We start from the raw sequence: 21,043 nt of genomic DNA, 5'->3' as shown, positions 1-21,043 counted from the left end.
GGTATAATGAAACTAGAGAAAATACATAAAAGGGACAAAACAAGAATGAAAATTCTGACAAAAGTTTAGATTACATATTTAAAAGCAATAACAATAAAATAATGGATTAATTTAGCAAATAATGACAGCTAAATAAAAGCTATAATAAGGAAATAAAATACTGAAGATAAAAAAAGGACAAAAAACAATAATGAATGTGTTAAAATAAATTGTTGTTAAAATACAACAATAAATGTTGATGCTATATTACTGATAATAATAATAATAATAATAATAATAATAATAATAATAATAAAATTGTTACATAAAATAAAGATTCAAAATACAGTAAAAAAGACACCACAACAAAGGTAATAAAATTGAAAAATAATAATAATAATAATAATAAATGAATAGAGAAAATTTTAAAACACAAATAAGTGATTAAAATCGTGTAAATAATCTGTAAATTAAACCGTGCTGGTGCTCCTGTGTGTGGTGCAGTGAGCCATCCGCGCCGTGAGGCGGCGCTGCAGTCCTGAGGATCTCCGTCCAGGTGTAACATCACAAACAGCTGCGTGAGTCACCGGTCAGACGGTAACAGGTGTCTCCTCCGTCACAAACACCGGAGGCACCGGACCGTGCGGGAGCTGCGGGGGCTCGAGACGAACGATGAGCGGTGGACAAGTTTAGAGAAGTTTTTGGGCGAAAGTGAGAAAGGTAAAACTTTGACATTGATTTTTATTTTCTTATCTGATGAAGTCGAGGCGACGCGGAGTGACACGTCCACGTCTTCACGTCCTGCAGGAACAGGTGCATCCAGCCGCACAGGTGACGCTCACATCGACACTGCTGACTTTATCTGAGTGTTTCTGCAGAAATAAATGTTATAATTCTATAAAACACAGAATAAAACATGAGCATACATTTTATTTATTTACAACCGTAACAAAAGAATAGTTGTAAATACGAAGAGCCTACATGTTATGGAACATTAATCCTGAAAATCAAATGAATTTATGTTATTAATAAAGCGGAGACAAACCAGGTGAAAGGAGATTTTGGGCTTTTAAGCTTCCATAATATATTTTCTATAAGATTATAGCGGAGAAAACTTCCAAAATACACATTTAGATGTTTTTTCTCAGTTCTGAAAATATCAATTTGCATGTTTTTATATTATTATTATTGTTATTGTTATTATTATTATCATTATTATTTATGCAATTACATTTTGAATTGCTTTTTATACATACATTATCATTATTGTTGTTGTTGTTTTTGTCACCGTTTTTGTACATTATTATATTTATTTGTGTTTATTCTGTTTACTAATAGTGTTATTATTATAAGTAGTAGTAATTGATAATTTTACTTATTTATTTTATTCATTTGCATGTTTTTTTTTTTAAATTAAAAAAAGTGATAGCCTATAACTGGTTAAATGTTTTGTCGTGTTCACATGTGGTGTCTTATTTCTGGTCTAAGTTTTTTCTTTTTTTTATACTCTGAGCCAGAACTCTCAGCAGCATTTACCAAACTTTCCAGTTTTATTCTTGTCTATATTTTAAAGGCTGGTTTAATTTCTTTCATAAATGTTGGAAAAAACGCAATGAGCAACTTGGCAAGAAATGCCCCAAACACTTTTTGAAATTTTTAAAATCATAGATTTTAAGCATTTTTTTCAGGTCGTTTCCCTGTTTTTTGTTTTTTTTTTTTTTCTTTTTTTTTTTTTTTTTAACTTTCCAGGGTTTTTGGTTGTGTTTTTTTTTTTTAATTTTTTGTTTTTTTTAAATATATTTTCAGGTAATTTTCTTCTTGCTGATTTCTGGCTAACTTCCGGGCCATTTTTTTCTTAAGTTGCTCATTGCCTTCTTCCCACGTTTTTGGAAGAAATCAGGCCAGTTTTCTCAGGTTTCAGGGAGTCTTAATATTTCTGTCTCTGTCTCCCAGTTTAACTCCACCAGTCGCTCCATGTGAACCTTCTCAGTCATGAAGCGGAACAAAACGATCGACGTCCGGCGAGCCCTCGCTCTGGCCAGCACCTTCAACTTCCTGTGCTCCTGCGCCTCGGCCTGCCTGCTCCCCTTCCTCACGCTGTACCTCCGACAGCTCGGTCTGACTCCCGCCATGACGGGCATCGTCATGGGCGCCAAACACGTCATAACGCTGGTGTGGAGCCCCGCCTCCAGCCTGCTCTCCAAACACTACAACAAGAGGCGAGCGGTCATCGGCGGCTCGCTGGTGTGCTCGGCGGCGGCAGCTCTGGTGCTGCTGTTTTTCCCGGCCACAGGTGTGCACACGCACACCTGCAACATGACGGATGTGAGAACTCAGAGCGCGGTCACGAGCAGCGTGACGCCGGCCACGTTATTGAGAACTCACCCCAAAGTCGACCCATCTCCTGTTTCCCGCTCTGCCGTCACTCCGCCTGCAGAAACGCTCGCCGAGACCAAATCTGCTGCTGTTACGACCACGAAAATTGACGATAAATCTCGTCAGCTTCCACAGGAGGAAACATCGGCGGCGGTGGTCCGAGCCGGAGAACCAAAGACCAGCAGCTCCGTGACGCCACAAACCACCACAGCAGCTCCATCGAGGAACAAAAAGTCAGAGCGAGGAGAAAAGACGCCGGATGGCGAGCAAACGGTGACGCTCGCTGAGGCTAAATCTGCTGCTGATACGACAAGAAAAGCTGCACTCGATCGGCACGACGAGGACAAATCCCGTCGTCAGGACGACGTATCAGCCGCTGAGAAACCGAGGACCAGCAGCTCCGTCACGCTAAAAACCACCTCCGCAGCTCCAGTCAGGAACAAAAGGTCCGAGCGAGGAGAGAAGACGACGGATGGCGAGCAGACGGAGGGCGAGTTTGAGTTCCTCGGCAGCCTGAAGGTGATGGACCCTCAACACCAGCTCTTCTTCTTGGTCCTCATCACCGTGTCGGTTTGGGAGGTCGCGTCGGCGCCTCTTGAGTGGACCGCGGACGACGGCTTGTACGAGTATTTGGACTTTGCGGACGCCTCTGATCGCTACAGCAGCACCGGGGTTTGGGGTCTACTCGGAGCGGCGTGCGGCGTTGGAGGAGCTGGCGTCCTGGTCAGCCAGTTGCGCTGCCTCATAGCTGGTCAGACGCCTCGGAGCGCCGTGCATTTCTGCTGCTACGCCGCTCTGTGCGCTCTCACCCTTCCTGCCGCCGCCTGTCTTCCTCTCTACCTGAATAAGAAGCGAGATCGAGCCAACGGGCTCCTGAAGGCGGTGCAGCTGGTGCGCGGCTCCCCCCGCGCTCTGCTCTGCGCCGTCACCGCCCTGCTGGTCGGTGTGACAAACGCGGCGGTGGAGAACTTCCTCCTGTGGCAGATGCAGGATCACGGGAGCAGCGAGCTCCACATGGGGCTGTCCCTCGCCCTCGCTCTGCTGTCACAGGCCGCCTTCCCTCTGCTGGCCCCCCGCGTGTCCAAGCTCCTCAGCCCGGGTCGTGTCCTCGCCGTGGCGGCGGCGAGTCTCGGGCTGCAGTGCTTCTATTACTCCTTCCTGTGGGGGCCGTGGGCGGCGCTGCCCGCTCAGGTGTTGAGCTGTTTTAGCGGCGGGGCCCTCTGGTGGGCCGTGAGGATGCAGTGCGAGGACATTGCCACGCCGGGCGCCGAGAGGAGCGTGAGGAGGGTCTACGGCGCTCTGTCTCTACGCCTTGGTGGCGCGATGGGGAGCTTCGGCGGAGGCTTCGTGGTGCAGAGGTTCGGGCTGGCGTGGCTGTTCAGAGGGGCGGCGCTGGGTGTGATGGCGTGGTGCGTGTGTCTGCCTCTGCTGCAGTGGAAGGCTCCTCGCCAGCGCAGGATCAACTATTCTCGGCTTCTGGCGGCAGACGCCAGCGAAGCGAGTGACTCCGAGTCGGAGCAGGAGCGAGACTGGCTGGAGAAAGCCATGGAGGACGACAGAAGCAACAACAACTACGGACGGAGGACAAACCACTAACGCGTGCGGCGTGAGAGCACGAAGAGACGCTTCAGAGAGCGCGGAGAGCGTTTAGCTTCCCAAAATCACTGAGTCATTTCTGTCAGTATGGAAACGATCTTTTCCCAGCAGGCCTCTGCTCACAGACGCCGCTCTTCATCATCAGGGAGCAGATCAGACGACAGACGAAAACGTTGTACGTTTCTGCAGACGATGATACGTTTATCAGCATTTTTAAAGTGACGGTATAAGATCTGACGTCATCAGGAGGGGGACGAGATGTTCACGACCAACAACAACAACAAAAGCCGTTTTGATTTTCTGTTCGACTCCTTTCAGGCACAAAAGCGGTTTTTTTTTTAAACATACTGCGGTCGTGTTAAATTATCGCAAAAAGTGATTTCGCTGCATTTCCTGCCGGGTTAGTGCCACAAAAAGGAACAAAAAAAAAAACACGAGGCTTTGACGAACAAAGCAAAGCAGAAACGGGATACACAGACGGCGAAACAACAGAAAGTCAAACTGTCGCACTGAACACAAGCGAGAGGAAACCAGGTCGAGTCAGCATGAAATTAAAAGCAGAGGACTAGAAATGTACGATGCAGGACGCATAATGTAAAAATAAAATAATACAAAAAAATAGACCAAAAGGAACAATAAAAGCAATAACTCCACAAATAAAAGGAAATAAAAGAGATAAAACATAAACTAAAAGGGTAAAATAGTCAAAAATAAATCAAAATAACTAAAAGAAATAAAAAGACAAAATAAAAGTGGTTGTTTTTACGGAGATGTTGCTGCATTTCCAGCCGGATTAATGCCACAAAAAGTGAAAAATGACTTTTTTCCTGGCAGGTTAGTGGTACGAAAGCGGTTATTTTTTGACACCAACATCGTTTCCTGCTGAGACGGTACCACAAACAGTGTTTTTTTGGGGTTTTTTTTGCAGAGATGTCGTGTTTCCTGGTGGCGCAGTGGCATTAACACCGGGACAGTGTCTCCAAAAGCGGTTGTTTTCAGAGACATCGCTCAGTTTCCTGCTGGAATAGTGACACAAAAAGCTTTTTTACTGAGACTTTTCTGTAGTTTCAGCTACATAACAACATGCACGTATAACGTCTCCACCAGGGCTCAGCTGATATTGTTTTTTTAGGGCCGATACTGATTATTAGTACTTAATGAGACCGATAACCGATATTTGGAACCGATATGCATTTACAATAAAAATGAAAATATTTGTTGAAATTTAGAATTTGGAAATACAACAAACACCAACACAAAACTTGTGTTTAAATACCTTTAGCAAATCTTTAATCAAAGCTGCGACATTCAGCATCACATACAGCAAGTTCCCTGCAACTTTATTTTATGACTTTCAGTGAAAATAAATATAAAAAGGTTAAAAAGTTCCTCCTATTCTGGCACTTTCTTAGCATGTATTGCAGACTGTCTTCCCTGGTGATGGTTTAGTGTAATACGCACACTTTTTCACTTATTTATTTCAGCATATATTTAACGGCAAAATGCCAAATTTCGCCTCGATAACCAGCCAGGCCGATAATCTGTATCCACGTTTGCAGAAACGTACATTTATTGTGCTGTTTTGGTTGCAGCTCAGCCCAAAGCAGGATGACTGATGATTGACAGGTTTAATCAGAAGATAAACGCTGACTTCTGACTCTCATCGCTGCTCATAATTTTTCCATCATCACGAAATGTTTGTCGCATCTGGTCTGTAGACTGTCGGCAGCCGCACTGATGGACTTTGGGGAGCCACCTGAGCCTTCACAAATTTGCATTTGCATAAACAGTCATTCCCTCACAGAGCAAACGTGCAGCGGGATTTTGGGTGGGTGGCAGCAGGAGGACGCGGCTCCAGTGTAAACAGCCGCCGTGTGCACAAGGTGAGGCTGAGCTGCGGCCTCCTGCTCCACCACACCCAGCGCTGTTTGTCTAAGGTCCCCGCCGCCAGTCTGTGCCTTTCTGTGCTCTGTGTGAACCGAAAAACCGATTAAACAAACTGAACGTTAATCAGTCGTGTGTGTTTAACCGCTGTGAGTTCAGCAGCTTCACGCTGCGTGGTGAGATTGTCGTTATGTGGGCGTGAGCTGGTGTGTTAATTAGTGTCAGACGGTGTTTGTTTGACCTGTGTTTCAAAGTCACTCTGAGAAACACGCCTCGTATCAGATGGCTCATTATGACCTGTTAGATAACTGCAGAGCGCGGGGCCAAATGTGGGTGACAGAAGCTGCAGTTTGATGCAGCAAAGTCAAATTTCACAGATATAAAAAGCTCCCTAGTGGGTTTTTTTGTGCAGAAAGTTTCTTTATTTTGCTGTTTTTTAGTCTATTACAGACACTCCTACTGTGAAGAGTTAACTTACAGGCAAGGCAACTTTATTTGTGCAAAACATTTCATACACCAGAGCAATTCAAAGTGCCTTACAGAGGAATAAACGTCATACATTAAAGGATGCAGACTTACAATAGAAGAGTAAAGGGATATAAAAGGTCAAATTAATCACTAATAATTGTATTCTGTACTTATCCTAAAAGAATCAGCTGTTTTACAGCAGAAGGATCTTGCAGCATTAACTTCTCTTGAGGTTTTGCAATAAATAAATATTCTTACATTTCATATGAAGAGCAATCAGCAGCCAAAATAAATGTTTGCTTTAGATCCAAATCATCTACTTCCAGAGAAATACCTTCACACTGTTTTTTTTGGGTTTTTTTTTTACAGTTTGGGGAACAGTTTTGAGTTTTTGAGTGTGATAATAATCCAAAAACATCAATATAATTAACGTAATCAGCTGCAGTGAAAAGTGATGGTGAATATTGATTCTCCTGTGATGTTAGAGAGCAGCAGACCATTGAAACAGCAGCTGGCTGTTATTTTATCCTCTTATTTAATGTTTGAGCTCCTGATTTAACTCCACACATTTACACTCTTTTGGAAACAAAGTCCGTATTCAGTTTAACTAAATGGATTTGAACACAGCGTGGAAATGTTACATTTACTCAAGTATTTGTACATTACTAAATCTCAGAGGCAAATATTATTACTTTTTTCTTCACTACAGTTGTCTGATAGCTTAAGTTACTTTAAAGATTACAGTTTCATATTTAAAATGAGAGATAGAGTGCATATATAATACTTTTTATTTTCAGCACTTTTAAAGGTCTTTTTTGTTGTTTTACTTTTTTTTGCTTTTTTCAGGTAGTTTTTTGTAACTTTAATTTTATTTTATTAAAATTATAATTATTATAATTAATAATTATATGTTTTTATTATTATTATATGCATTTAGTGATTTATTGCCAAAAGCGTTGCCTGTATTGTCCTGTGTTATTTCCTCCTGTCAGCAGATGTCGCCCCGCAGCTCAGATCAGCTCCTCCGCTCCTCCTGCAGCTCTCATCCCTCCTCCTCCTCTGCAGGAGTCGCTTCAGCATCTGTTGGCTGCTCTCCTCCCGTTATTTTCCCCTCACACATTCAGCAGAGCTGCATGGACCTCTCTGCCGTTAAATATTAACTCCCAGGGCTGCACATATTTGATTTTTTTCTCTGCAGAGTGTTTGAGAAGGAGACTTTTTGCGAGCAGGATGGAGAAAGAGAGAAGATCCTCCAAACAGTACGGATCTGTGGAGAAGACGCAGCTGGAAGAAGCGGCGGAGAAATCAAGTGAGTTTGGAGAAACGTGCACCACGCATGGTTTGTGTTTGGGGATGCATGTTTAAATAATAGTGTTACTGTTTGAGCTGTATTGCACCAACTTTGAGCAGAGCGACTCAAAGCTTCAGGTCTCTGCAGATTCTCACAGTCAGCATGTTAAAGTTGTCTGTCTGCAGGATTTTAGACCTGAAGAGGGACAGACCTGTAAAAACCCCTGTGTTTCTATAACGAGTGGAGATTTACTGCAGAGTTGTATATTAAATTTAAACGTCGTATGTTTACCAAGAAGATACCTGAAATGCAGTTCATTGATATTTATTTGAAAAACTGCTTAAACATCTTGTTTTGTCCAACCATTAGCCCAAAATATACAGATATTCAGCTACTGCCACATAAAACAAAGGAAGGACACTCATTAGATCATCTGAGAAGCTGGGAATGGAAAATGTTTGCCACGTTTTGCCTTAAAATTCACAACATAGTTGGCCGAAAGTGCAATAATGTGAACTTCAACTGGGCAAGCATAAAATTCAGAGAAAACTAAGATCCTTGTAATAAATACTATAATAATATTTTTAGTCATTGCTTGAGAATATTTTCCCTGTTATTCCAAAATATATATATATTTTTCCAGGAAAATTCCATAGAAACCAACATAAAATTAGAGTTAATGGAGACACCTTAAATTTTTTAATTGATCGTGAGATTTTAGTTTTGGCGTTCCTCAAGGCTCTGGTCTTGGTTTTCTGTTATTCCCATTCTACAAGCTTTGTTTCTGTAATAATAACAGAGACAACGCTGTGTTTCCACCAGCTGTAATGCCATAAAAAGCCATCACAATCCATCAGGGATTGTGCATCCAGATGTGGGGATCAGACGCCAAAACATGACTTTTTTTTCCCACAACAAACATAAATACTGTAAAAATGTGCAAATGTAACACTTGCGTGGTTTGCAGAAACGTACAACGGCAACATTTTTTCCAGCAATGGGGTTGGCATTTTACTGCAAGAACACACACAGACACACATCCATTTTATTTTATTGCTTTCTATTGGAGCACATTTACCACACGGTTGACTTTAAGTGTGCCTTTAGGGTGTAACAATATTACTGTAACTGAGTTCTGTTCAAAAACACACTGACTTTAAGAGATAAAAAAGAACTGACACTCAGAAAAAAAATAATTGTTTCTTTAGATAAACACACTGTAACAGTAACACAGAAATTTAGATTTAGTATTGATTACTATTAAAGTAATTTATTGAGCCTGCTGGAGGGCTTGAAGCAAAATAATTGAAACAAAATGAGGCTGTTTCAACAATAAAACAAATTGCCTGCTGATAGTTAATATCTTTGCATTTCTGTCAAGATCAAGATGAACTTTATTGTCCCCTAAGGGACATTTGTCTCGGGCTTCAGTATTATGCAAAATTGCAACTTTGAGAGACAGTCAGTTGATACAATGAGGTGAAACACACAGAACAATACAAACAAAACACTGATTATGAGGATCAAATGTCACCTCGAAATGAGGAAAGAAAGTTTGCATTGCCTTCAAGTGTTGCCTCTCTGATCACAATAATATTGCACCAAAAAAAGAGCAATGCTGAATCAAATCATTCATTTTAATTCTTTTATAAACCCCGCTATCACAAATCACAATTTGCCTCAAAGGGTTTTTACATCATTCAACATCCCTCAGGCCATCACATCCGGAAAAACTCCCTAAAAAAACGTTTTAACGGAGAAAAAATGATAGAAAACTCAGGAAGAGCGACTGAGGAGGCATACCTCCTCCAGGACGGATAGACATGCAATAGATGTCGTAAAGAACAATAAAATAACAGTAGATAATCGACAAAATAATGCATTGAAAAAGAGACAGAAACAGAGAGGGAGGGACAGAGGGGTAGAGATGCAGAGCAACAACAAAAAAAACAAACAAAAAAACAAAACAAACAAAAAAATGGCAAAACATACAAAAAATAAAATATTTTTTTAAAATGTTCATAGATGTATTTAAAAATTAATTAAAAATGTAATTGCAGAAAGATTAAAAAAATATGAATGAAGATAAAAAGAAAGATAAGATAAAAAAAAACAATAGCAATGTCATGCACAAGGATAAAAGTAAGATATGAAAGGAGCTATTACACAAGCATAAAATAGGATAAAATAACCAGAATTAAAGCAACATAAGTTAAAATAACTTATGAAACGTAATACACATGCAGATCAGCAGATGCATGTGCAGGTTAGAGGAGTGTTTGTGCAACCCTGAGTGATCCGGCGTGTATGATTGTAACGTCTTTTCACACAAGGTCAGGTAATTAAAAGCTGATCAGAGCTCTGCTGGATGACTCATCGCTCCCGGTGAGGAGGAGGAGGAGGAGGAGGAGCAGCAGCGGTGCAGTTATTCAGTGAGGTATTAGTGGAGTCTGATCGGATCATAGCAGGGGGCTGAATGTGATCTGGTTTTAACATTTAGAGCTGCAGGTTTGACTCTCGTTCATAAAGTCATGTGTGTTTGTCTCTGACTGTAAACGTTAAGTTTGTCTTCATGTCTTCATGTGTCTCCAGAGTCTCTTCACGGCCGTGATAACAAATTTGGTTCCTTGCACAAACATTCAAAACCCCCGTGTTCAGAGGCCGTGTCCTGGTTGGCTCTTTGCTGCATGTCGTCTTATATGTAATAAATTCAAAAAGTCAAAAAATAATAATATTTTTTAAAATTCTGTTGCATTACAACGTGTAATTAAAATCAATTTGCTTTATTGGAAGAGTGAACGTGTGGCTACGTTTAGGTGCAAAAACACGTGGTTGTGGTTTGGGAAAGATCATGTTTTGGCTCAAAATACCTGGATTTGGTTGCAGAACACCTGGCTGGAAAAAACTGGGAAAAAAGGCAACAGCTCACTACAAAACACCCACGTTTGAAGGCTGAAAAGCTGAAGGAAATGCATCACGTTGTCCGTAAAAACACTTTTTTTGTGGTTAAGAAGCCATGTTTAGGGCTAAAAAGCAAGAATAACAGCGAGTTGCCACTTAATAACATTTATTTCTGGGGCTGAAAAACTGGGGGAACAGGATGGGTCTTAAAACCACACAAACAGCAATGATACATTAAAAAAACTCACTTTTGGTGATTGAATTGTAGCTGGATAAAGAGCGATGGGTTTCTAAAAACACTTATATTTGGGCGTATTTCTGATATTTATGGTGCTTTTGTCATTTGTTTGTTTGCAGTTGAACATTAAATGTTTTAATCTAAAAAACAAACAAATAAAACACGTTTAAAGACTCAAAATGCCACGATTATAACTGAATCAATGTGCTTTGTTCTCGTGTGTCTCTCAGCAGAAGATGTCGTTTCAATGGCCGACTCCACCATCACGGTCGAGGACATCGAGGGCGAGCTGTGCAGAATCGAGCGGATAAGAGACATCCTCATCCGGAGAGAATCTGAGCTGAGATACATGTAAGATCTGCTTCTTCAACACGACTTCTTATCTCCAGTAAATAATCAAATTTGGTTTATGATTAACCCTTTGTAACTTGAGCAAATTGGCTTGATTTCTCTCAAAAACCTGGGAAGAAATCACTGAGCAAAAACAAAGTAATCACCTCAAATTAGCAAAATATTAGTAAAAAAACAAACAAAAAAAGAACAAAGAAATTACCTGAAAATTAGCAGGAAAAAAGTTTTTTAATTAAAAAAATAGCGGAAATGACCTGAAAAAAGTGCTTAAAAATGATAATAAATCTGTAACAGTTTAAAACTGTAATGTTTCAAATGTAATTATGATAATTGGCTATAAATATTGTTTTTCCTCAGCTTTCTTCCTTTTTTCCCTAATCGTCTCCAAAGATTTTCAAAATAATTTTCTGACTATGTTGCTCTAAGCTGCTTATTGCCTTTTTTTTTTTTTTTTTTTTTTAATATTTTGGGTTCAAAGGTCTAAATTTGTTAAAACCGTCTGAAAGCAGCACAAAGAAAGTGATGTTGATTCAGGCTCCAAAGGGTTAAAGATTGGATGCAGACACGCAGTGATGACATTAGATGATAAAACATGCTCCTCTTCTATCATGTTGCACTGCTTGCTCCTCTGCACACACACACACACACACACACACACACACACACACACACACAGTAAAGCTGTGCTCTTCAGGGATCGGATTCTGTCGGCGGTCCCTCGGGAACACGAGGTGATGCACCGTGACTGTCAGCCGTCAGCTCTGGGAGCAGCAGCCGAGTGCATGACGGCAAAAAGTGTGTGAAGAAAACAGCAGAGCTATTTAAAGTCTTCACTGACTACCAGCACACACACACACACACACACACACACACACACACACACACACACACACACACACACACACACACAGAGAGATCTCAAAAGCCGCCCTTCACTCTTTACTCTCTCATCCTTGCTTTTAATTTTTTCACTCTTTTTCTGCGGAGACCGTCCTCATTATTTTGACACATGAGGACAGAGGTGGTGGAGCGCAGAGGGAGAACGGCGGCCAGCACGGCTGCACGCTGCGAGCACACGATGGATCACAGAAACAGAGAAAAACACTTTTATTTAGGTTTTTGCTTTTGTTTTGCTGTGTGAGCCCTCAAAATAACTGAACAGTGATGAATGTCGGTGGTTCATGATGACTTTTATCAGTTTTACATCAAGTTTTCGCTCCCACGTTCACCAGAATCCAGACAGTGGAAATGATGCGTCCGCTCCCAATAACGGACTGTTTTCTCGTCTCCACCTGCATGCAGGTTTTATATATGGTTTCTGCAAACCATAAATATGTGGCATTTGTGTGTTTGGCGGGACACCCAGGAGAGAACGCTCTGTTTAAGACCAACAAACAACAACCCTGCATCCTAAATATTTGGGTCTGCGCCCTGACTGAGAGCTTTCTCAGCCTGCACAGTCCTGCAAACACGTTTGTTTATAGTGATGAGCCAAATCAATCAGGGACATTTGAGTATTTTGTCCTCTTTGGCGCAAAGACTTGAGACGTGTGACCTCTTCAATGTTTTGGAATAAGCTCAGAGTTTTGGGTTTGGCACCACACGAAGAAACCCATTGTTAAAGCACAACCTGCGTTTCTAAAAACAGCCTCGGCAGTGTTTCTGTCACCAAACCTGGATGTTTTTAGCGGCACACTGTGGCATGTCACGCTGACTGTTTTAATGGCACATTGCAGCATCTTGCAGCAGCGTTTTGAAGCAGTTTGTTGTACTGAGAAAGGGTGGGGTTTTTTTTTACCCAAACTTATGTGTTTTTTTGTCACGTCCTAATGTTTTCCAGTGGCGTTTGGGCCGCAGAGTGTAGGTGTTATTTCCAATAAATAGCAGCATTCGTGTCGGCATTTGTGGTTCTGAATCTGGCTGAATTTTCTATAAGACCTGGGTGTCACATTGCAATGGTTTGTAGGTGTTTGAGGCACCAAATCTTCGTGTCTTTATTGACACATCGCAGCATTTCCCAGCAGCTTTTGAACCACCGAATTTTAAAGCTTTTAACCAACATATCACAGCGTTTCCAGTGACGTTTGAGCCAAAGAACCTGGGTAATTGTTGCATTTACCAGCAGCATTTTAATCACCAAACCTGAGTGTTTTTCACGGCCCATCCCTGATTTTCCAACGGCTGTTGCTCTTCTGAACCTGGGTGTTTTCACCGACGCATTACAGCATTTTCCCAGCTGTGTTTGCTGCCTTTAAGCCACGGACCACCGCTGTGTTTCTGACCGACCTGTTCCTGCTTCCTCTGTGACTTTTGTGCCGTTAAATGTGGGATGTTTTAGCCAAAACATGATGTTTCCTAAACATAAACAAGTAGTTTTCTGAGCCAAAACCTTACCCACGTATCCACATCACTGTTAAACATTTCAACATATCCGCTACAAAGTAATGCAAGTAATGCAAATGTATCATTTATGGTGCTGCAGGAACGTACCATGGCAGCAGTTATTTTGGTGCTTGCGTTGCCGTGCTGCACGCAACATTAGTCGTGTTTTACTGAAATCCTGCTTTTGATGCAGCACTGACACTTTGACTGCGACATAAACACGACACGTTTGTTCGGTCTGAATAACACTCCTGAACGGCAGCGTGAGTCATCCTGAAATACATACTGCTGAAGCACAGCACAGCTCAGTGTTTCTACCACTGTAACAGCAGCCTACACACACACACACACACACACACATACACACATACACACACACACGTGTGCGACGGCGCCTGATGTTTTGAATCAGAGTCTGACGGTGAAATGAGATCTGATAGTGTCAGCTGTGATTCATTCAGAGGGCAGCGCGTCGCTGTTATCACACACACCTCGCCGTCATCTCAGGACCGTTTTCTATGATTTCAAAGCCCGTTGAAGAGGAAAAAAACAAATTTGGAGATCAGGTTTATATTTCTCACACTCACATCACCTGCTTTTTGTTTTCCACTCAGGATGGACGACATCCAGCTCTGCAGAGAAATCACACGGCTGAAGACGGAGCTGCAGAAACTCGTCTCTCTTCCAGGTAAATTAAAAAGCTTCAAAAGTGTCTCACTGCGTGCCGTTTGTCGTATTTAACCCGCAGGCGTTTTACTCACGCATTCTTTTTTATTTGCTGTACTATCTCTGAAGAAATGACAGCAAACTGTAGCAATGTGTTTTTTCTCACCAGCAGTTAACTGTGAGAGGAGGCCTGGAGGGAATTTAAGTGTCAGAACGAGCTGGTTGTGAATAAAAATGCAGCTTTTTAAAAAGAAAACTTTTCAAGTATCCTCAGACAAAGACAGACTTTATATAACAATTCTACTCTCGAAGCTTTCCTGCAGAATCTTGGTTTTATACTTTCATACTCTTCTGTTAACTGAGTTTGTAGATGACGGCTCTGCTGCAGAAGTTTGTTTTATCTAAAATAAAGTTTTCCTGTTGACATCTGACAGTTCTGGATTTTAGTGAGCTGAATTCATATCAGGAGCGATGCAAAATAACAAGCCCACATGGTGGTTATATAGATGGTAGTAATAAAATAATAAAGCATCCAGTAAAATGGACTAAAATGTATGAATAAATAGTCAATCAGTAAACAGATAAAGTTCAATTAAAAGCCAAACTAAAAAGATAAATCTTGAGTTTTCTTTTTAAAATTTCGCCCCCCTCTGCGGCCCTCAGGTCTGCAGGCAGGCTGTCACACAAACATGGACCATAGAAACACAAAGATGCCTCACCGTGAGTTTTAGTTTTGATTTTTGGGACTTTTAAAAGGTCACGGCCAGAAGACAATGAGGGTACGAGAGGACTCATAAGATTAACGCAGATCTGATAAAAAAAAGACCATTAAGATCTTTAAAAACTAATAAAAGGATCTTAAAATCAGTCCTGTCCTGTTTTGCTCGGGTTCACGATGTCGGTCTGCCTTTTTCTTTTTCTTCTCCTTTAATTTATTTATTTTCTATTTTATTTCTAAAGCGACCTTGAGTTCTTAAAAGGCGCTACATAAATCCAATGTATTAATATTATTATTATTATTATCATCATGTGACTGTTGAACAGACGACGACAAGTCGAAGGAGGACAGAGAGAGAGAGGAGGAGCTGCTGCAGCAGATCAGCAAGCTGGTGGAGACCAGAGACTTCCTGGTGGACGATGTGGAGTTCGAAAGGCTCAGGTGAGCTGCTCTTTATATCCGATACTTCAGTGCAACATCTCAGACTGTTCAAACTGATCAAACTGTGAGTTTTTTAAAGAATTTTCTGATCCTCATGTCTTTAAGTCTTATTATGTATATCTATAATAGTGATCCACCGTCACTCAGATGATTTATTTTCAGTGTTAAATTAGCTTTCACCACTTTTAAGAAGAAAGTTGTTAATGCGAAAGAAAATATCTTTGAGCGACATCGTGATCGCTCTCAGAAAGACTGCAGGGATGCAAGAGGACGTAGATAAACGTTATTAATAACAGCGGTGAAATGCACATGTTAGAGCAGCTCGGGACTCAGGAGAGGAAAGTGCAAAAAGAGCGAAAAAAGTGTTGTGAAACCGTTAAAGTGTAACAAAAGTACAAATTAGATGAAATGAAAATTAGTGTAAATCATAATTACCTTATCATATTGATCAGTGTGTACATTACTATCTGATTTTATCTTATTTTACAGATTTATGTATTTTTAATGATATAATTCTATCATATTTAACAGTTTTACTTTTTGTGTTTTGTTATGTAATTTTAGCATATTTTATTGTATCTTTTATCATTTTATTTATTTATTTATTTATTTACTGAGTCCTTCTTAATGACACATTTTCTAACCTTCAGCGTGGATTTTGGGGTCAAAGTTTGATGTAAATGCTCTGAGTGGAGGATTGTGTGGATGCAGCAGATATTTAACATGGTTAAGAAAATCTTCCATACTTGATAAATAAATAAATGTTGTCCTTCACAGGGAGAGAGAGGAGGACAGAGAGATGGCCGCCTTCTTACAGTCCAAATTCCCCAAAACTCTGACTCCAAAAGGTGAGTGCAACCATGAAGCTGTCGTGTGCGAACTCCCAATTAAAGAGAAATCTCTGACTGCAGTTTTCTCTGCAGCACCGTGTGTGTGTGTGTGTGTGTGTGTGTGTGTGTGTGTGTGTGTGTGTGTGTGTGTGTGTGTGTGTGTGAGAGAGAGGTGTGAGGACTTTTTCACGTCGGCGAGTTGTAATCCTCTCGCCTCTCGCCGTCTGATCGCCTCTGAGCTGAGCCTCTCGGCCTCAGGATTACTGCCTCGGTAATCCCAAACATTTCACTGCTGGACGATTCGGTGACACCTGCAGCTCCTGGTGGTCACAGCGAGATTCTTAAAACTGCAAATCACCTTTAAACAGCTTCTGTGAGAGAAACACAACAAAAGAGCAGCTGATGTCTCTGTTTACACAAGACGATAACACGGCTGACTGCAAAACACGAGGCGGGTTTCCGTTAACCCTCAAAATACGCCTGAAAAAACTCCATTTATCACAAAAAGTCTTTACGCTCGCAGAAGGTGGTATGTCAGGTGATTTTTAAAAAGCCATATTTTGCAAAACTACAAGGGAAACACTTTTAGTCTTTTCTAGGTCACATGATGCTATGGCTATGTGCTTGTCAGCAGGAACTGGCTCCCATGATGCAGCAGGAGCTACAAGAGCTGTTATTGCATCACATAACTCTGAGAAAGTTGAGCAGATCATCCAAAATTTTTGAATCTACAATTCCTCTGTGAAATCGTGGACTATCAGCTCCCAGAAATCCCTCATACGTGGCCGCTCCCACGCATAAGGGGCTCGCCTTTCCATCACAGCTCCATAACACGCCTACATCGCCTCGGATTGGAAATAGTTAGTTTGGTGGCTACAATAGAAATAAAGCTGCTGATGTTTTGAACATCCATCACATGCTTTTTGGAATTTTATCACCAGAGGAAAGTTAAATAACATCACCCCAATGGAAACGGATTTCTCGTGATTGTGTTTTATAAATTTATATATATCGCCTAAGTTTTTTGCAAATCTGTGATGGAAACCCGCCTCTTATTCTGGGAGGAAAAGCAGTGACATCTCAGTAAAACAGAATTGCATGTCATGACACTATCCTGACAGGAAATGTAATAATGTCTAGGTCAACAAAACAATCACTTTTCTTGGAAATAATCCAGCAGAAATCACAGCAAATCTCTTAAAAATTAATCACTTTTTGTGGCAGTATCCTAGCAGGAAATGCGGTAACGTCTCCAAAAAATATTTGTATTTCATGGCACTATCCCAACAGGTAACACAGCAATATCTCAATAAAAAGTTTTATTGTGGCCGTATTTCTGCAGGAAAAACAGCAACGTCTCTGTTTAAAAAAAAAGGACAAATGCAGCGATGTTTCAGCTGAAAACTGCTTTTTCAGCCACTGTCTCTGCAGGAAATAACGTGGTCTCAGTGAAAAACAGACACTTTTCTCAGCACTGTCCCTAAAACACAGAGACAGGTCGCTATAAAAAACCCACATATGGATGCATCAGAGCTGCTGGAAATACAGCAGTGACTCAGTAAAAAAACAAGCAGCTTTGAGTGTTTGCTGGTCTCAAACAAACTGCAGCTCGTATGTTTGAGACGTGTGAAATTTGCAGTTTGCGGAAACGTACGACGCCAGCATTTTGTTCTGGTGACTCGGCTGCGATCAGAGTGTGAACTTGCTGCAGAAAATACGAGTTCACTGTCACGTCTCCTTTTCAATCAGGTGCTTTACAAGATCAAAAAGTGGCGACCAAATCTCAGCAGACGTCGGCGCCGTTCATCACTAAAACTGGACTCACACTGCTGAAAGACTGCTGCGGCCTCACCTGCGCCGTCATGTAACTCTGTGTGTGTGTGTGTGTGTGTGTGTGTGTGTGTGTGTGAAGTGAGATTATCTGCATTCATCTTGATTATGCTCGTTTGAATATGATGTACGAGACGTGTATTATATTATGTGATCTGCTGCTGTGACATGTTGTGTTTAAACGTCTTGCAGAGGAGAAGCTGACTGACTCATAGATGTAATAATGCTTTGTGTCAAATTACGGTAATCAGATATTATTATTATTATTATTATTATTATTATTATTATTATTATGGCTGCTCTGACTTTCTATCTGTGATGTAAAAGACACTGTGGGGGTCGATGTCACTGAGGGGAAACTTGCTGTGGTTTTGTAGCAGAGAACTGCAGCCTGGCATTATTGTAATTATTAATTAACCTCTTTTATAAATCTTTGTTATTACTCAGTTAACCCTTTGAAACCTGGCTTGATTTTCAGAAGGCAATGAGCAACTTATGAAGAAATGACTCAAAAATTACCAAAAAAGATACAAAAGTACCTAAAAAATAGGAAAAAAAACCCACAACAATAATAAAAAAAGGAAATCACCTGGGAAAAAAGTGCTTAAAAATAAGAATAATTTTGAAAAATAATTTTAAATACATAATGATGATCATATTATATATATAATTTTTGGACATTTTTTTTAAAATTCTAAGGCTACTTTTTTAACAGTTTAAAAGTTTAAGTTGCTCAATACTTTTCCTCCCCATATTCTTTAAAAGAAAGCAAACCAATTTGCTCAGATCTCAAAAATTTAAATGACTGTGAAGGCATCTGAATGTAGGACTAGAAGACTGAGGTCGATACTGGTTTCAAAGGGTTAACCTTTTGAAATGATTTTGGCTCGATTTCTTTGAAAAAAACACAGGAAGAAGGCAAGAAACGACTCAATAATGAGTAAAAAGCACAAAAAATGTGTGAAAATTAGCCAACAAACAAAGAGGAAAAGGGAAAGTTTTAAAAAAAGGAAATTACCCAATTCAAGTAATTTAAACATATAATTAAAATTTAGTTTTAGAAGTTTTCCCCTGAAAATGTATTTTATCTTTTTTACAGATTGCAAAGGCATTTCTTACCGAGTTACTTAATACTATCCTTCTTAGTCTTCTTATCCTAGTTACTAGTTACTACTTTTGTTTTCGGCAGTCTGAATCCATCACACAAAAAAAGTGATCCAGGTTTCAGAGGGTTAACTGTTTGGTCCAGTGAGCAGTAGCAGGACCTCGGAGAGAGCTGCAGTTTATTTAGATGTCAGATGACAGTTTTATGTACAAAAATGTAACTGCAGGAGGCTGTACTGTGATGTACACAGAGTTGAAAAAAGTGATGCAGATTTCAGTTTTTTATTCTGTAATGAAATCCTGAACGTTTGATTGCTGCTCAGTTAACACAACTTAAACCAAAGTCTTTGTCTGATCCTGGTGTAATTCATCTTTGAGTAATCTGAATACTCTTTAGGTTTTGTAAAAAAAAAAGAAAAAAGATTTTCAAAAAGTCACTTATTTTGTGTGTTTATGACTGTTGAATGTATCATCTTTACAACGCTGTTATAATAAAGACTTTTAATGCTCTTCTCTTTTCAGGCTGCTGAGCATTTTTGTCATAATCATCACGTACGTAAGTCACTGCATTCCTCAGCCAGAAGAAGCTGTGAAAAATATAAATCTTTATATTTTGTCTTTTTTGAAGAATTATTGTCATGTTTATTTGTCATTCATGTTAACACATTTTAAAGGGGAACCACAGACATTTTTAAAAATATTATTCCTACAGTCTAAAATACACGTGAGCGTGAACATCTCTGTCATTTCCAAAACTAAAGCGCTAAAACTATGATTTCATATTTTCAGATTTTATAACGGCCGGGCACCACAAAAAATGATGGCATTGTACATTTGTACAAACTACATTACATTTGCATGTTTTATCATCAACATTTCTAAAGTTTTTTTTTTTTTTTGCCAAGTCACTGTTGTGTTTCCTGCTGGGATATTGCCGCAATAAAAGCTTTTTTTTTTTAATCAGACATCATTGCATTTCCAGCAGAAATTGTGCCACCAAAAGCAAGAAATTTAAGCAGCGTTTAAGATGAACTTAAGTTGTTTTTGTGCCTAAATCCAACCGCATGTTAATCACAGCTTTGCTGAAATGCACAGAAACTTAAATTCTAGGTGCTAAATCGCAGGCAGCTGATGTTTCTCCTCATTAAGAGGCTTTTTCAGTTCTACGTTTTTGCACGAAACATGAAACTTTTGTTGCAGTTTGGCCTTTTGTTCACACAACAACAACAGCGTATGCCCGGCGGATCATGGCATGCATACTACGGCGTTTTCGGTTGTTTTTACGGATCGTTTTCACAATGTTATCATATGAACACAGATTTTAAGTTAAGGACTTTTCTGTTTTTAAAAGTGGCCTTAACTGAGGAAGATGAGAGAGGTGAAACGTCTTCAGCAAACCGAAGCAAGTCCAGTGTCCTACGATTTAGCACCAAGAATTACTGTGACCGGGATGACTGAGAGTCTTTACCAACAAAGAAACTTAAAGTTTCCGTATTTCCATCACGAAAAAATCTACAAACAACCGATCTGTGGTTTCCAGAAATGTACAATGTAACATTTATTCTGGCATTTGGGTTGTAAACACCTGACCGACTGTAAACAGCATCTGGTCGCCATCCTGTGTGTTATCACTCTGATCTGTGTGTGTGTGTGTGTGTGTGTGTGTGTGTGTGTGTGTGTGTGTGTGTGTGTGTGTGTGTGTGAGATGTTGTTATCCAGCATTATTATTGTTCACTGTGCTGAGGAGAAAACCAGATGGTTTCAGTTCCACATAGCCTACCATACACACACACACACACACACACACACACACACACACACACACACACACACACACACACACACACACACACACACACACACACACACACACACTGCAGCCACGGATGAGTCACACACACAGAGATGCAGCACCAGCGAGACAAAGACCACTGAGTTTAATTTGTCTGGTAGAGCAAAAAAAAGATGCGTTTTAGTAGAAATGACAG

At 40.4% G+C, this 21,043-nt stretch overlaps 2 protein-coding genes across 4 annotated transcripts; both read left to right on the top strand.

The window, feature by feature from the left end:
* Positions 1-355: 355 nt before the first annotated feature.
* On the top strand, positions 356-6,929 carry mfsd6l (major facilitator superfamily domain containing 6-like). Of its 2 annotated transcripts, none has more exons than XM_088069175.1 (2): positions 356-792; positions 1,933-6,929. In XM_088069175.1, the coding sequence occupies exon 2, from the start codon at positions 1,972-1,974 to the stop codon at positions 3,949-3,951; it is 1,980 nt and encodes a 659-aa protein (XP_087925301.1). In that variant the 5' UTR covers positions 356-792; positions 1,933-1,971; the 3' UTR covers positions 3,952-6,929. The 2 variants fall into 2 exon arrangements, with proteins under 2 accessions (XP_087925301.1, XP_042361129.2); XM_042505195.2 differs by having other exon boundaries at positions 357-810.
* A 342-nt stretch (positions 6,930-7,271) lies between these two features.
* LOC121957257 (bMERB domain-containing protein 1) lies at positions 7,272-19,748 on the top strand. Of its 2 annotated transcripts, none has more exons than XM_088091299.1 (6): positions 7,272-7,612; positions 10,967-11,084; positions 14,081-14,154; positions 15,177-15,291; positions 16,069-16,139; positions 17,871-19,748. In XM_088091299.1, exons 1-6 carry the CDS (start codon positions 7,534-7,536, stop codon positions 17,987-17,989), a joined length of 576 nt encoding a protein of 191 aa, XP_087947425.1. In that variant the 5' UTR covers positions 7,272-7,533; the 3' UTR covers positions 17,990-19,748. The 2 variants fall into 2 exon arrangements, with proteins under 2 accessions (XP_087947425.1, XP_042361744.1); XM_042505810.2 differs by having other exon boundaries at positions 7,274-7,612; positions 10,964-11,084.
* The last annotated feature ends 1,295 nt before the right edge of the window (positions 19,749-21,043 follow it).

Source organism: Plectropomus leopardus, chromosome 18 (genome assembly GCF_026936395.1).
Source record: "Plectropomus leopardus strain MGB_pleo_1.0 chromosome 18, ASM2693639v1, whole genome shotgun sequence".
Taxonomy (NCBI): Eukaryota; Metazoa; Chordata; class Actinopteri; order Perciformes; family Serranidae; genus Plectropomus; species Plectropomus leopardus.
Note: the sequence above shows the minus strand (reverse complement) of the source record. Positions and strands in the feature narration are given on the sequence as shown.